We start from the raw sequence: 16,751 nt of genomic DNA on the forward strand, positions 1-16,751 counted from the left end.
ATATATATATATATATATATATATATATATATATATATATATATATATAAGTTAAACAAGTTAGAAAAATTACCATATACTTGCAACAGGATATAAACTGATTAATAGTACAAATAAATGTCTTGGCTAGCTTCAATAAAATGAGAGAATAAAAACTCCAGTTATTTTTAACAAACTTTGACTCAGGCAGTCTAATGGATAGCAGGAAAGGTCACACCGGATATTTATTTTTATTTAAACTTTAATTGTCATTGTTCTTTTTTGTAATATTTTATATATATATTTTTAATTTTTTATGTTTGGGGACTGTTTGATAAAACTGGATTCAGAATTATTTATTTATTTTTCTTACCGTGTGTAGAAAACATTTTGGCTGTTGATTTGATATTTTACAAATGTAATAAGAGGCCTGCAGTCTCTCTCTCTCTGAGTTAATCTATCACTCGCTGCCTGCGGTCTTTCTGTTTGTTTGCACTCACTTGATCCGGAGCGGAAATTCCTCCCCGTTTTTGTGAATGACAAACTCATTAACAATTCGTCAACAAACGGGGGGTAGGGGCGCCTCTCCATCCAGCCCTCGTTTCCAAGGCGACGGGCGCTGGGCCGCCTCTGATTGGCTGCCTGTCCTGATGTATCCTGTGAAACGCCTCCCTCTCGGAGCCATTCAGCAGAGTCCGTGTCGCAGCGGCGGACAGACGCAAGAAGCGGAGCCGCACAGCGTGAACGGCGCGCACACGGCACATGCACGCTGCCGATCCACGGACCCCACTCTGAGACACGCAGGAACAGGTCCGCATGTGATTCATTGAGAAACGACACGGACAGAGCGCATGAATGGACCGAGAGGAGCGCCGATCGGCCTCAGCGCACAACGCTCAACTTCAATTTTTTTGATTTTATTTATTATTATTTTTTTACATTATTATTATTTTTACTATCCAGATCTCAGTAACCCGCTGAGGAGCTGATTATTCGCTTGTCAGATTTGTGCGATCCGCACTTCTTCTTGCTGATTTTTTTCCTCTCCTGCTTCTCGATGCTTGACAAGCTCAAGCCCGTCGTCCACTTCGACTCGGTTATGGCGATCAGTAAGACGGTGGGCTGGCTGCGGGAACAGCTGCAGGCGCGGAAGGACGGGCTGCTGGTCATGGACTGCCGGGCCCAGGAGCTCTACGAGTCCTCGCACGTCGAGACGGCCATCAACGTGGCCATACCGAGCCTGATGCTCCGCCGCCTGAGGAAGGGCAACTTGCCGGTCCGCTCGCTGCTGTCCGACGGCGAGGACCGCGAGAGGTTCGTGCGCCGCTGCAAGACCGACACGATCGTCCTGTACGACGAGTACAGCCGCGAGTGGAACGAGAACGTGGACGGAGGGTCCGTGCTGGGTTTGCTGCTGAGGAAGATGAAGGATGAAGGCTACAAGGCCTTTTATCTGGAAGGTGAGCGCCCTTTATTCAGCCTGAAATCTTATTTACCACATAATCAGAAGTGAAAGTTCACAAACTCTGTCATTTATTATAAATTAATTCTTAAATAAATAAATAAATTTCCAAATTTGGCACGGCTGTTTTTTTTTTTTTGTTTTTTTTTACGTGGCTGTAATTGAACGCCTCTGCAAGCTATTTTTTTTTTTCCTTTTTTTAACGTGGCTTTGAACTCACAATTTACATTTTTTTTCCTTGTAGAAAAATTTGCCCCTCCAAAAAAACAATGTTTGTTGATGTTGAGATTCAGTTTGAACTTGAAGGCCGGTATGTTCTTGGCGGCAGAACACTGAAGGCTTTTATGTTGAAAATTCTCCAAATGCTCACGCGACCGGAAATCATGCAAAAATAGATTGTTTACCGTCATGTAAAAATATGGTTTTTCACGGAGCCACAATGCAATGCGCGTTTGGATTAGGTCCTTCAACAGGAGTTAACATTAATATTAACATTGTTTCAAAATAAAATTTAACAGTGGATACTTGAAACAAAGATAATTAAAAAGAAACAAACGTTTCTTGCAGATTTTTGGATGTCAGTGTGATGGAGGCCAACTTGTTGAAATTTCAAACACCTTTGTTGCCTCAGAAAACTTAAAGAGACCCAATTTTCACTATTCCCCACATGCAAGGAATTATGGGTCTCCAAAATCAGGAATAGCCACAACCTTATCAATTGTTACGTGCATAGGCTTACTTATTGTTCATGGATTTGTTTGTTTGTGTTAATATTTACAAATTTCTTGCATGTTGAATCTCTTATTTTTGTCTTTATTTTAAAGGTGGATTTAGCAAATTCCAAGCTGAATACCCGACGCTGTGTGAAACCAACTTGGACGGCTCCTCCACCAGCAGCTCCCCCACCGCTCAGGTGCTCGGCCTGGGTGGGCTGCGGATCAGCTCTGACTCCTCAGACATCGAGTCGGATATAGACCCCAGTAGTGCCACAGAGTCGGACGGAAGCCCGCTGTCCAACCCCCAGCCGTCCTTCCCCGTGGAGATCCTGCCTCACCTCTACCTGGGCTGCGCCAAGGACTCCACCAACCTGGACGTCCTGGAGGAGTACGGCATCAAATACATTCTGAATGTGACTCCCAACCTTCCCAACCTATTTGAAAACGCAGGGGAGTTTAAGTACAAGCAGATCCCCATCTCGGATCACTGGAGCCAGAATCTGTCGCAGTTCTTCCCGGAGGCCATCACCTTTATTGGTAAGCCAAAACCAACGGAACAGCCAGTTCTCACATTGACTTTACACTTTCTTATATTATTGTTATGTGCATATTCAGACAAAGTGCCTGAGCCGGAACTGTAGTGTACTCAAGGACATAATCTTATTAAGGAGATAGGCCTTATCACTGCCAGGAAGTTCTTAGGTTCTTATTGTGCAGTTCAGATTAGATGAGACGCCCCTGACTGTGTTTTATCAGTCATTCAGGGAGACGCACACGGAGTCGACAGATTAAGGCCATTGCGATAAAGCAGGGGAGTAGAATTGCGCATCTCATCTGGGCTAAAATGTGACATGTTGAAAATGATTTGACTTCAACAGGAGACATCCTGGCCCATCTGTTGTGTAAATGCAACACAAAGGGCAACACTGAAACAGGAGAACGGGGGAGAGTGAATGAGGGAGGGCAGTAATTTGAGTGCAACAGGAAGGAAGTGGCATTGAAAAGTAATCTAGGACATGGCATTGCCCCTGTCCCCCTCCCTCTCCCTGCTGCATTACAAAAGGAACCATTTACAAGCGCTGTTAACATCCTGTTCGCCTTGACAGGGTGCCCTCATGACTCCTACGTTTACACGCCCAAATGGCACCATTGTCAGAGTAACCCCGGCAAGCGGAAGAATGGTTTAATAGACCGTAATAGTCAAGTTCCCAGCCTGCTACTCTGGGCCAAAACTGAAGAATGCTGCCTCTGTTTATGTGCTGTTGCCATGTGTTGACTGACATGCCTGAGAGATAGTCAGGGTAAAAACATCCACCACAGCTTGTCTGAAATGTCAAACACTTATTGCAAGTATTGTCCTGTTTGTGTTGCAAAGGGCAGTGCGTTTTAGACAAGCCAGTCTCACGACAGTTCGTACGACTAGGTTACGAAAAGTACATAAATCTATGGGTTCGTGATGGACAGAGGTGGGAGTAATTCACCATCAAGTCACTCATGAATTTTCACTCATGAATCAGAAAGTCCCAAGTCAAGTCTCAAGTCAGCTGAGACTTGACTTTGGACTTGCTAATTCATGACTTGAGAGTGACTTGATGGTGACTTACTCCCACCTCTGGTGATGGGGGTACGAAAATAGGGTGTTTTTTGTAACAAGCGCACACATTCATGGGTGAAGGGTGGGGGGGGTATGTGTCACGAAAAGCGCCCACGTTTCATGACGGGGACACGAAAAAATAAAAAAAACAAGATGTGAGACTGGGCAGTGTTTTAGAGGACTTATATAACCTCTGTTCATTTTTTTTCTTCTACCAGATGAAGCTCGAGGCCAGAAGTGCGGCGTTCTGGTGCACTGCTTGGCAGGCATCAGCCGCTCTGTGACAGTGACCGTGGCCTACCTGATGCAGAAGCTCAACCTGTCCATGAACGACGCTTACGACATTGTCAAGATGAAAAAGTCCAACATCTCCCCCAACTTTAACTTCATGGGCCAGCTCTTGGACTTTGAGCGCACCCTGGGCCTCAAGAGTCCATGCGACAACCGCATGGCGGCACCCAGCCAACAGCTCTACTTCACCACGCCGACCAACCACAACGTCTTCCAACTGGACCCTCTAGAGTCGACGTGAGGACGATGCCCCCTCCCTCTCTTTGATGGAGGTGTTTAGGCCTCTTAATGGAAAAAAATCTGCAAAAAAAGTTCCTCTTTTTCCCGTCGGCTGTCATTTGATGGCGTTTTCGCAGTTATTGATGCAGCTGGTTTGAGGCAACAGCTGCCAAACGCTGCTTGTGGAGGGCCAATGTTGGCTGGCGAACACCACGGTGCAGCTGCCACACACAAAATGAGGAGAGAATAAAAAGGGACAAGTTGTTTGAACAGTGCAGATACTTTCTACAATCCATTGATGGACTCGTGGTCTTTTCTATTTGTTGTTGTGTCTGAGGAATATGATTTGTTGGACATCTACGTGCTATGTTTCAAAGGTCCCAGGCTGGTGTGCCAAAGAGACGTGATTGTTCAACCTGGACAAATCAGTTTTTAATGTTTGTTTTTTGAGGATTTTTGAATCTAGTGCCGGTTACCTTAAGACTTTGGGGTGTGTTGTCTCCATCGTCTTCTGTGAAGACTTGCCTGTGTGGGTTTACAATGGCCCAGATTTAGATGGCCCACTTTAGTGAACTCGATTTTACACTTGTGGAGTCTTTTAAATACCTTTCTACATTGTGTGTATATATCTTAATATAAAAGACAATACAGTAAAGCTACAGTAAAGCCTTTCTCTACCCTTTGCAATAAAATCAAATCTTTGTTTTTTTTTCATATTCTATACTTTTATGGAAGGAAAAGTGAACTGAATTACTGTTTTATGTTTGGAGTTGATCATGCCAAAAATTAAGCCGGCTTTCTGAGAATTGTGCAAAAATCTGTACACATGTAATATATTTGATAATTGCTTTATGTGTGAAATCAGCCGGAGGGCCTTGTTTTACACCCGCCCTCTCACCAGTCAGTCACCTTGGTTGTTTGCCTTACTTTGCGCTCAGAAGGTTTTAAGGTACATTAGCCTCCAGAGGAATCCATCATCAAACAAAGCAAAACAGCCAAACCTGGATCAGTTTTTAGAAGTGCTGAAAAAGTTTTTAATTTGCTTGTATGTGATCTCTTATTTTTATTTAAAGCTACAGTGCGCAAGATGTGGGGCTGTTTATTAACAGAAATGGAGGATAACATTCATAACCATCTGTTCTTTAGTGTAGAATTACTTGCTACAGTAAATCAGTGTGGTCTTTCACATTTTACAATGCAACCAGAAGACCGAAGGAAAAAAAAGAAGAGAAATGAGTATTTGCACCCCTGTACACTGTTTGCTGGTTGCTATTGTAGGCTAACAAAATTTGACAAACCAAATTTTTGTGTAATGCAGGATCATACATATTGTTTATCACAAAAGAAGGCAAATGAGCACGAATCCCCATCACCAAAGAAGCAAAAAACATGAAAGCAAATAAAATCATGACCAATAATGCAATCTTCAACCTTACCACTAGATAGCAGTAAATCCTACACACTGTAGCTTTAAAGAGACACTCCCTCTTAATCATTCAAATGTAAAAGTTGTAGTTTTTGGGTTTGCAATGTTGCTTTTGTTTTCAAGTAGTGCACAACCACATTGATTGTTGCGAAACAAGAAAAAGATGATGATTTGGGGACGCTGTTCTGCTTTTGAAGACACGCGGAACAGGATGTGTGAGTCAGAGAGGTTGGCTTTGTGTTTTCTTGTCAGGGTCTCTGAAGGCTAATGTGAGTATAGGTAATTGTGCAAGGCTGAAACGTCTCTGACAAAGCAGGACGCCTTGCTAATGTCTTCAGGGAAAATTTTGCAAAATGCTTTTTTTTTTTTGGGTCAATTTGAAAAAAAAAATCCACAAGTTGTGAGGGTTGTGTTGCTCTTTCCACAGAGGAAGCCATCTGGGTGACCTCTGCCACCCCCACATCCCTTACGAATGTAAAGAAAAGATAAATTATTAATAAATTGTTATTTTGTCTATACCCCATGTCTCTTTCATTGACTTTGGTGTTTTGACTGCGTCCACAGTGACACGTTTGTGTAAACATGCCCTTGCTGGCAAGTACAAGTTGAGTGTGAACCAGCAGGCCGAGTCACGACACAAAAACCAGTTCGTGGCCGTCGTGAATCACGAGGCAGTCCACAAAGCATTTATTATTCATTAACCACGCCGGTGACACATCTCACAAAATACTTACCAATTCCGGACTGCAGTGTCGTGTCACGCCACACTTTGATAGCAAAGTGGCCCGCACGCTGTGCTCCCCGGGTTAGCATGACAATCATTCACAAAATGTGAACTGGTCCACAGCCAGTCGGATTTTAGTCACGCTGAACGCAACCTGACTGGTTTTTCCAGATGCTGTGCTGCAGTGAGGCCTTTGGGTTCACATAAACACGCCCCCAGGCCCTGACTGATGGCGGCGCACAGCCAACCAAACGAGAACACTGCACAGGCCCAGGTGGGGTGTTACGTGATAGCTGTGGTGCTGGTGTGTACCTGTTAGACCTGGAGGCCTGTGAGGTGTTCCTGGAAGTGACAGAGAAGGAGGCGCGGGTGGAGCAGCGCCGTGCTCTCACGCGAGTGGCTTCACAGCTCAGGACATGATTCTCACACACGCTGGTGAACGCTTGTTAACCCTCTGCAGTGAGGAGAAAGTGGTAATCTATCTATCTATACAGTATATAGATATATACCTATATTATATACTATATCTAGATATAGATATCTTTATCTATACATAGACAGATATAGATATCTATCTATAGATAACTATAAATATATATATAGATAGATCATTTCAGCAGTAAAGATGCTGCTTGATACTGTTTTGTAATTCACATGATCCTCCTGAGACACAGAGAAATAAAATTGCTGCAGTTTTTGCTTTTTTTTTTTGCATTATTTTGGGTGAAAACAACATGACACAACAGCTTTTTTTTTGGTCTGAAACTTGTTTTTTTTTTTTTCCATTTTTTTAAAGTAATGTCTGAAATAAAACAGAACTCCTGTCGCTTTCTGTAAAGTAATAACAAATGTAATACATTTGTTACATTTTTTTCTTTATGTTTTGCTTTGGAATAGAATAAATAGAATAGAATCGCCCAAAACAATTTCGATACTTTTGTCAGTGCGGAAACCTCGCCTACGTTACTGTTTCCTGAATGATACTTTTCTACAGATAGTAATATTTACATTCATGATTTTTAACAATAAGAAAGTCATTACACGTTAGAAGCCTTTGTTTCATTTTTGGGCGCCATGCACATACAAAGCAGTTTCAGAACATAAAATACAGAAATTGTTTGTTTCAGCCCTTATGTTTCACCATCACAGCATTTTTTTCACCTGACATACAAACTATATCGCAAAACAGATACTTATTTATCACAAGTTGAACTTCTGATAACATAAATAAATAAACAAACAGAATTGGTAAGACATTACCATAAGAGTAGATTAATTAACATGGTTTAATACAGTAATAAGAATTAACAGTGAATTAGGAGTTAACTGTGTTAAGTATTTATTTATTAATGGTGCTAATGATAACTGAGGTATTTATTATGTACATCATTTATTACCGCATAAAGATACTGAGCACCATTCATACATTACTTAACATTAATTAACTCTTAATTAATGGTTAGTTAATGCTTATTACTATAATAAGTCATGTCAACAGCTGGCATCAAACAGAACTTGAAAAGTGAGATGACTGCTGAACCTCCTGAATTAAAACAACAACACAAACATGTGAGTCTGTTCACTGGTGCAGGGTTTTCCCTTCATTGACGTGTTTGTGTAATGTTGTGTTAGCCACCCAATCACCAGCATTCTTAGATGATGCTACAAGGGCACCTATGTGATTATATTGACCCATGGACACAGTTACTTTAAGAAGTTACTTTATACAGTTACTTCATTAGCAGCTGTGGGCAATGGTGAATGTAACTAATATAGTAACTTGTATCTAACTTAGTTATTTTTAGGATTGAGTACTCAGAAAAGTAACTATTAGTTACTTTATTTTGTATCACCAGTTATCCATCTTCATGATGAAGTGGTATAGAGGAGGATTTTCTTAAAAAGAAGACCTGAAAGTTTAGCTACAAATTGCCAGAAGGTACATCTGAGATGCAAGCCTGGATTTGATCTGTTTTGGTGATAGAAAATCCTTCTCTGCTCTACTCCACTAAGAAGCTAAGAGTAGTGATGCAAAATGCAAAGCTTGCACTTGTGCATAATTTCTCCAATCACAGCCACGTAAGCCCATAACATCTGGGTTGTCTGGGTGTCTTGGTGGCTTTCCTCACTCTTCCACTTCTTGCACAGTCACTCAGTTTTTGAGAACTGCCTACTCCATGCAGATTTACCATAAAGTGCCATACTGTTTGTATTTCTTTGTAATTAATGTAAATAAAGTCCAAGACATATTCACTGGCAGCTTTACCATCAGAGAGCCTCGTCCACAACTACCACAAAAGACTCCAAGCTGTCATTGACGTTAAAGGGGGCAATACACAGTATTTAGAACAGGGGTATGTAAACTTTGGATCAGGGTCGTTTGAGTAGTTCTCTTGTCATTTTGATTTAAAAAGAGGAAACACAGTTGTTTGACAATAAATGGCTTCACCCAACCACTAACCATGAGTGAAAAAAAGGTTTTGTGTTGTCATGCATATTCTCTTAAAAATGGCCAAAAAAGCAAAAATTCTGCCAGGGTATGTAAACTTTTGAGCACAACTGTACCATTATGAAATTTTTAGAGGTTTCATATGATAGACAAGAACTGATTCAGTTTTCAACATCATAGGTCAAAGTCGGAAAAATTTTAGCATCCTTTAACATTGAATAAATTTGAAAAAATTCATAACTCTGTTAAAAAAGATCAAATTACTTTTATATTTGACAGTATTATATAGGATGTATCCTTTATAGATTGACAATGTTTGATCTGGATCTGATCAGGATTATAGATTTTGTGGCCACTTAAATTTATCATTGAAATCCCCATTTAATGTATATTTTACCTTATATCTTAATCAAATGTGGCCCAATCACGCTCATATTTGAAAGTGAGGTGCAGACTGGCACTTACTATCGCCTGACAAAGTTTGATCCGGATCCAGTGATGCCGGTAACGCGTTACTGTAATCTAACCACTTTTTGTTAGTAACGAGTAATCTAACGCGTTAATCTTTCCAAATCAGTAATTAAAGTTACTTCTCCAAGTCACTGTGTGTTACTATTATTTTTGCATTGTGGGTCGATAGCAGCATTAAACTTGATCCGTGGGCAGGGGGTCGGGGTTTGACTGAACTGCCCACTTTAAGCGAGCTGTGAGCTTTTCATCCATGGTTTTCTGCAGCAGCTCGACTCGTCCTCACCTCTTAAAGCACGGTGACAACAGCACACCTGCACTTAGCTTTACAAAGACATTTTTATGCTTTTTTCTCATTTATTTAGAATTACGAGTTGAGCTGCTCTGTATCTGCTGCTAAAAACAGCTGATCCTCCGTGACCCATCAACAACTAACACTATTTTCCACTCAAATGCACCTAAACACTCTCTCTGAGGACCACATGATGTGAAAATGCAATAAAACTTTCTTCCCTGTAAATCTGGTCATGTTTTCTGCATAAATAAATGTTATCCATTCTTTGTGCTCAAACGCCAAAGCAGGGGCAAATCCAGATGGAATGGGGGGCATGGGGCAAGGATGTGCCCCCCCACAACACCTCTAGATTAAAGGTCCAGTTTTGAAGCCTTTTTTTTTATTATAACTACTAATACTACTTATAATAATAATTTCAACAAGTAAAATGTTTAGAGAGAATTTAAATGTTAGAAAAATGTTAGAAAGAATTTAATAGTTACATTTATAAACAATGTAGGTTAGAAATAGCAAGTTTTACTGTTACAGTGCTGTCAACAGTTAAATATGAGGTCAAGAAAGAGGTCTTTATTTTACTTTTTATAAAACAAGTATTTATTTTCATTGAAGTCAAGAAAGGGTGACTATAAACTGTGTTTTGGCAAAATAAGTATCGTTGTCATGTTGAGTTGGCAGAGGGTTGTTGTCAGCAGCTGGGGAAACTAACTAAAAAGTAACTAGTAATCTAACTTAGTTACTTTTACAATTGAGTAATCAGTAAAGTAACTAAGTTACTTTTTTAAGGAGTAATCAGTAATCAGTAATTGGATTACTTTTTCAAACTAACTGTGGCAACACTGTCCAGATCTGATCCAGAGTGTGAATTTAGTGGAAATTTAAATGTAACGCTGAAAATGTTGTGAAGGTGTCGTAGCACGGACCCACAACAGGGGGCGCAAATGAACGGACAATGAGTAAGCCAAAAAGTAACAATTTAATGTTGTGATAATACACAACTAAATTCACAGAATTTGCACAGTCAATTAACACCAGGTGACGTGTGGGCAGGCTCGAAGATAGAAGACCCCCGATGAGAGAGAAGCCGCGTCCCACACGGCTTCCACCACCAACGGCCTGAAGAACACCGGAGCCGCCAAGTCCCAAGTCCCCAAGTGGCCTCTGTCTTCGGCTGTCGACCCTGGTACTGCTGGCAGAAAGCAGAGATAAGATGTATGAGTGTGAGTCCGCACACTCAGTAATCCACAGTCCAAACACAGTTAGGAGGGAGCACCTCCACCTCCAATCACACACACTCGTGCAGCTCCTGGTCAACCACTTATCTGGGTTGGGGTGTGAGGCGAAGCTGTCGCTGTCACACCAAACGCCAATCCTCCAGATAAGGCAACACTCCAGGAAAACGGCTGCAATAGAAGTTCAGGTTATTACACACAAAGTGTCTGTCAGCAGAGAAATTACCTTTCCAATGGTAGTCGATTTCTCGGCGGGGAGGTGGAGTTGCAGTCCGGCTTATGTACTGGTGTAGATGAGTGACAGCTGGTGCGATGAGTGACAGCTGTCACTTCTTCTGGGTCTGGCGCCCTCTCGTGCTTGGAGCCCGCACTCCAAGCAGGACGCCCTCTGGTGGTGGTGGGCCAGCAGTACCTCCTCTTCAGCGGCCCACATAACAGGACCCCCCCCTCAACGGGTGCCTCCTGGCGCCCGACCTGGCTTGTCCGGGTGTCTTTTGTAGAAATCGTCCAGGAGGGCCGGGTCCAGGATGAAGCTCCTCTTCACCCAGGAGCGTTCTTCAGGTCCATACCCCTCCCAGTCCACCAGATATTGGAACCCCCGGCCCTTACGATGGACGTCCAGGAGCCTGCGGACTGTCCAAGCAGGCTCCCCGTCGATGAGCCGGGCAGGAGGCGGCGTAGGTCACGGAGCACAGAGGGGCGAGGTGTGGTGTGGCTTCAGACGGGAAACATGAAAAACAGGGTGAATCCGCAGTGAAGCCGGGAGTTGGAGCTTCACTGCGGCCGGGTTGATGATCTTGAGGATACGGAAGGGACCAATGAACCTGTCTTTCAGTTTTGGGGAGTCAACACAAAGAGGGATGTCCTTGGTCGAGAGCCACACCTCCTGCCCGGGCTGGTATGTGGGGGCCGGAGAACGCCGGCGGTCCGCATGGGTCTTGGCCCTCGTCCGGGCCTTTAATAGGGCAGAGCGGGTGGTCCGCCTGGACCGGCCTGGACCGAGGGCACACCGACCTCTCCCTCCACCAGCGGGAACAATGGGGGCTGGTACCCCAAACATGCCTCAAAAGGGGAGAGGCCGGTAGCAGACGAGACTTGGCTGTTATGGGCATACTCGATCCAGGCCAGATGGTGACTCCAGGCCGCTGGGTGCGCGGAGGTGACGCAGCGAAGGGCCTGTTCCAACTCCTGGTTAGCCCGCTCTGCCTGGCCGTTTGTCTGGGGGTGGTACCCGGACGAGAGACTCACGGTGGACCCCAGCTCCTTACAGAAACTCTTCCACACCTGGGAAGAGAACTGGGGACCACGATCTGATACAATGTCCGATGGTATCCCATGCAGCTGGATGACGTGGTGGACCAGGAGGTCTGCCGTCTCCTGGGCTGTCGGGAGCTTCGGGAGGGCCACGAAGTGGGCCACCTTGGAGAACCGGTCCACTATCGTGAGAATAACGGTGTTGCCCTGGGATGGCGGGAGGCCCATGATGAAGTCCAGGCCGATGTGAGACCAGGGGCGATGAGGCACCGGCAGGGGTTGGAGGAGTCCCGAGGTCCTCCGATGGTCTGCCTTGCCCCTGGCGCAGATGGTACAGACCTGGATGTAGTCCCGGACGTTGGTTTCCAGGGACGCCCACCAGAAGCGCTGCTGGACTACTGCCACGGTCCTACGCACTCCGGGATGACAGGACAGCTTGGACCCGTGACAGAAGTCCAAAACGGCAGCTCTTGCTTCTGGTGGGACGTACAGTCTGTTCTTGGGGCCGGTCCCCGGGTCTGGGCTCCTTGCCAGGGCCTCCCGGACGGTCTTCTGCACGTCCCAGGTGAGGGAGGCCACGACAGTGGACTCGGGGATGATGGTCTCGGTGGGGTTCGACAGCCCCGCTTTGGCTTCTTCTTCGTGCACCCGGGACAATGCATCTGGTTTTTGATTTTTGGTCCCTTGGCGGTACGTGATCCGGAAGTCAAAGCGCCCGAAGAACAGAGACCAGCGGGCTTGCCTGGGGTTCAGCCGCTTGGCGGTCCGGATGTACTCCAGGTTCCGATGGTCCATGAAAACCGTGAAAGGCAACGATGCCCCCTCCAGTAGGTGTCTCCACTCTTCAAGAGCCTCCTTCACCGCGAGGAGCTCCCGATTGCCGACGTCATAGTTCCGTTCAGCTGGGGTCAACCTGCGGGAAAAATAGGCACAAGGATGGAGAACCTTGTCATCCTCCACACTCTGGGACAGTACGGCTCCTATCCCTGAGTCAGAGGCGTCCACTTCCACTATGTACTGGCGATCAGGATCAGGCTGCACCAGAACTGGTGCAGTCAAGAACCGGCGTTTCAACTCCTGAAACGCGGCTTCGCACCGATCCGACCAGGTGAAGGGGACCTTGGTGGAGGTCAGGGCAGTCAGGGGGCTAACTACCTGACTGTAGCCTTTAATGAACCTCCTGTAGAAATTTGCAAAGCCGAGGAACTGCTGCAATTTCCTGCGGCTTGTTGGTTGGGGCCAATCTCTCACCGCCGCAACCTTGGCCGGATCAGGGGCGACGGAGTTGGAGGAGATGATGAACCCCAGGAAGGACAAAGAAGTGTGGTGGAACTCACACTTCTCGCCCTTCACAAACAGCCGGTTCTCCAACAACCGCTGTAGGACCTGACGTACATGCTGGACATGGGTCTCAGGGTCCGGGGAAAAGATGAGTATATCGTCCAGATATACGAAGACGAACCAATGCAGGAAGTCCCGCAAGACGTCATTTACCAAAGCTTGGAACGTCGCGGGGGCGTTAGTGAGGCCGAACGGCATGACCAGGTACTCAAAGTGACCTAATGGGGTGTTAAATGCCGTCTTCCATTCGTCTCCCTTCTGGATCCGAACCAGGTGGTACGCGTTTCTAAGATCCAATTTAGTGAAAATTTGGGCTCCATGCAGGGGCGTAAACACTGAATCCAACAGAGGTAACGGGTATTGGTTGCGAACCGTGATCTCGTTCAGCCCTCTGTAATCAATGCATGGACGGAGTCCGCCGTCCTTTTTGCCCACAAAAAAGAAACCAGCACCCATCGGGGAGGTGGAGTTCCGGATCAGCCCGGCAGCTAAAGAGTCCCGGATGTAGGTCTCCATTGATTTGCGTTCCGGACGTGAGAGGTTGTACAACCTACTGGACGGGTACTCAGCGCCCGGGACCAAATCGATGGCACAATCGTACGGTCGGTGTGGGGGAAGAGTGAGCACCAGATCTTTGCTGAAAACGTCAGCAAGATCGTGGTACTCCTTTGGCACCGCCGATAGATTGGGGGGGACTTTAACCTCCTCATTAGCCGTCGTGCCGGGAGGAACCGAGGATCCTAAACACTCCCGGTGGCAGGTTTCGCTCCACTGCGTCACAACCCCAGACGGCCAATCTATCCGGGGATTGTGCTTCACCATCCATGGAAATCCCAAAATCACTCGGGAGGTAGAAGGTGTTACATGGAACACGATCTCCTCCCTGTGATTTCCAGACACAACCAAGGTCACTGGTTGTGTCTGATGTGTAATTAATGGAAGCAGGGTGCCATCTAGTGCTCGCACCTGCAATGGTGCCGGCAGAGCCACCAGGGGGAGCCCTACTTCCTTTGCCCATCCGCTATCCAGCAGATTCCCTTCCGACCCCGTGTCTACCAGTGCTGGGGCGTGAAGGGTTAAATCCCCACAAAGGATCGTTACTGGGATTTGTGCAGATTTGCGGGGTTTCCCCGCGTGCGTGTTATGACCCACCCTTAGACAAGTTTCTAAGGACGGGCGTTGTAGTTTGACCGTTTTGGGGCAGTCCTTCTGCATATGCTCACAAGAGCCGCAGACAAAACATTCCCCGCGGGCCAGCCTCCTTTGTCTGACGTTTGTTTTTATTTTGGCCCTGCTCGTGTCCATAGCCTCCTCAGCAGGGGGAGCTGTAGCCACACGGAGCTCTCTGGCAGTGAAGCGTGGGGACGATGTCACCCTTTCGGAACCGGAAGGGGGAGGGACGGCTCGTGCCCGGTCACGCCCCCCGGCCTGCTCCCGACGATGCTCATTCAAACGGTTGTCTAAGCGTATAACCAAATCGACAAGCCCGTCAAAATCCCGTGGTTCCTCCTTGGCCAGCAGGTGCTCCTTCAGGACCAGAGACAGTCCATTTACGAAGGTGGCGCGGAGCGCAACGTTGTTCCAGCCGGACCTCGCTGCCGCGATGCGGAAGTCGACTGCATACTCGGCTGCGCTGCGGCGCCCCTGTCTCATTGACAGCAGCACGCTCGAAGCGGTCTCGCCTCTGTTGGGATGGTCAAAAACTTGTTTGAACTCCCGTATAAACTCAGCATAAGACGTTAGGAGCCGTGAATTCTGCTCCCAAAGCGCCGTAGCCCAGGCGCGTGCCTCTCCTTGAAGCAGACTAATAACATAAGCCACCCGGCTGGCGTCTGACTCGTACATGACAGGACGCTGTGAAAAGACGAGCGAACACTGCATGAGGAAATCTGCGCACGTCTCAACACAGCCTCCGTACGGTTCCGGAGGGCTTATGTATGCTTCAGGGGACGGTGGGGGGGGGGTCGTTGAACGACCAGTGGAACGTATGTTACAGGCCCAGGACCAGCCAGAGGAGTGGCTGCAGCAGCGCTCTGATCGCGCGCTTCCACCCTGGCGGTGAGAGCCTCCACCCTCCGGTTAAGGAGAACATTCTGCTCGGCCACTAAATCCAGCCGAGCCGTGAAGGCGGTTAAGATTTGTTGCAGCTCACTCAACACGCCTCCCGCTGACGCCTGGGCTCCTGGCTCTTCCATTGGCTGTTCAAACTCGGGTTGATGCCCCTCGGAGTCCATGACGATTGGCCGAGAAATCCTGTTGTGAAGGTGTCGTAGCACGGACCCACAACAGGGGGCACAAATGAACGGACGAGTAAGCCAAAAAATAACAATTTAATGTTGTGATAATACACAACTAAATTCACAGAATTTGCAGAGTCAATTAACACCAGGTGACGTGTGGGCAGGCTCGAAGATAGAAGACCCCCGACGAGAGAGAAGCCGCGTCCCACGCGGCTTCCACCACCAATGGTCTGAAGAACACCGGAGCCGCCAAGTCCCAAGTCCCCAGGTGGCCTCTGTCTTCGGCTGTCGACCCTGGTACTGCTGGCAGAAAGCAGAGATAAGATGTATGAGTGTGAGTCCGCACACTCAGTAATCCACAGTCCAAACACAGTTAGGAGGGAGCACCTCCACCTCCAATCACACACACTCGTGCAGCTCCTGGTCAACCACTTATCTGGGTTGGGGTGTGAGGTGAAGCCGTCGCTGTCACACCAAACGCCAATCCTCCAGATAAGGCAACACTCCAGGAAAACGGCTGCAATAGAAGTTCAGGTTATTACACACAAAGTATCTGTCAGCAGAGAAATTACCTTTCCAATGGTAGTCGATTTCTCGGCGGGGAGGTGGAGTTGCAGTCCGGCTTATGTACTGGTGTAGATGAGTGACAGCTGGTGCGATGAGTGACAGCTGTCACTTCTTCTGGGTCTGGCGCCCTCTCGTGCTTGGAGCCCGCACTCCAAGCAGGACGCCCTCTGGTGGTGGTGGGCCAGCAGTACCTCCTCTTCAGCGGCCCACATAACAGAAAATCCCATTTAATATATATATATATTTTACATTATATGAGGTCTATTAGAAAACTAACCGGCAGTTTTATTAAAAAAAAAAAAAAACTATATGGATTTGAATCATGTGCGATTACACCAGACATGCTTGAACCCTCGTGCGCATGCGTGAGTTTTTTCACGTGTCGGTGACGTCATTTGCCTGTGGGCAGGCTTTGAGTGAGCACTGGTCCAGCCCTCTCGGCTGAAATCCTTTGTCTGAGACGCTGCTGGAGACGGCGCGTGTTGCTTTATCAAAAT

At 46.5% G+C, this 16,751-nt stretch overlaps 1 protein-coding gene across 1 annotated transcript; it reads left to right on the forward strand.

Moving 5' to 3' along the window:
* Positions 1-656: 656 nt before the first annotated feature.
* Positions 657-6,205, forward strand: dusp6 (dual specificity phosphatase 6). The gene is made up of 3 exons (XM_034175891.1): positions 657-1,439; positions 2,266-2,694; positions 3,970-6,205. Exons 1-3 carry the CDS (start codon positions 1,037-1,039, stop codon positions 4,281-4,283), a joined length of 1,146 nt encoding a protein of 381 aa, XP_034031782.1. The 5' UTR covers positions 657-1,036; the 3' UTR covers positions 4,284-6,205.
* The last annotated feature ends 10,546 nt before the right edge of the window (positions 6,206-16,751 follow it).

The sequence above is a fragment of the Thalassophryne amazonica genome, chromosome 8, assembly GCF_902500255.1.
Source record: "Thalassophryne amazonica chromosome 8, fThaAma1.1, whole genome shotgun sequence".
Lineage (NCBI taxonomy): Eukaryota > Metazoa > Chordata > Actinopteri > Batrachoidiformes > Batrachoididae > Thalassophryne > Thalassophryne amazonica.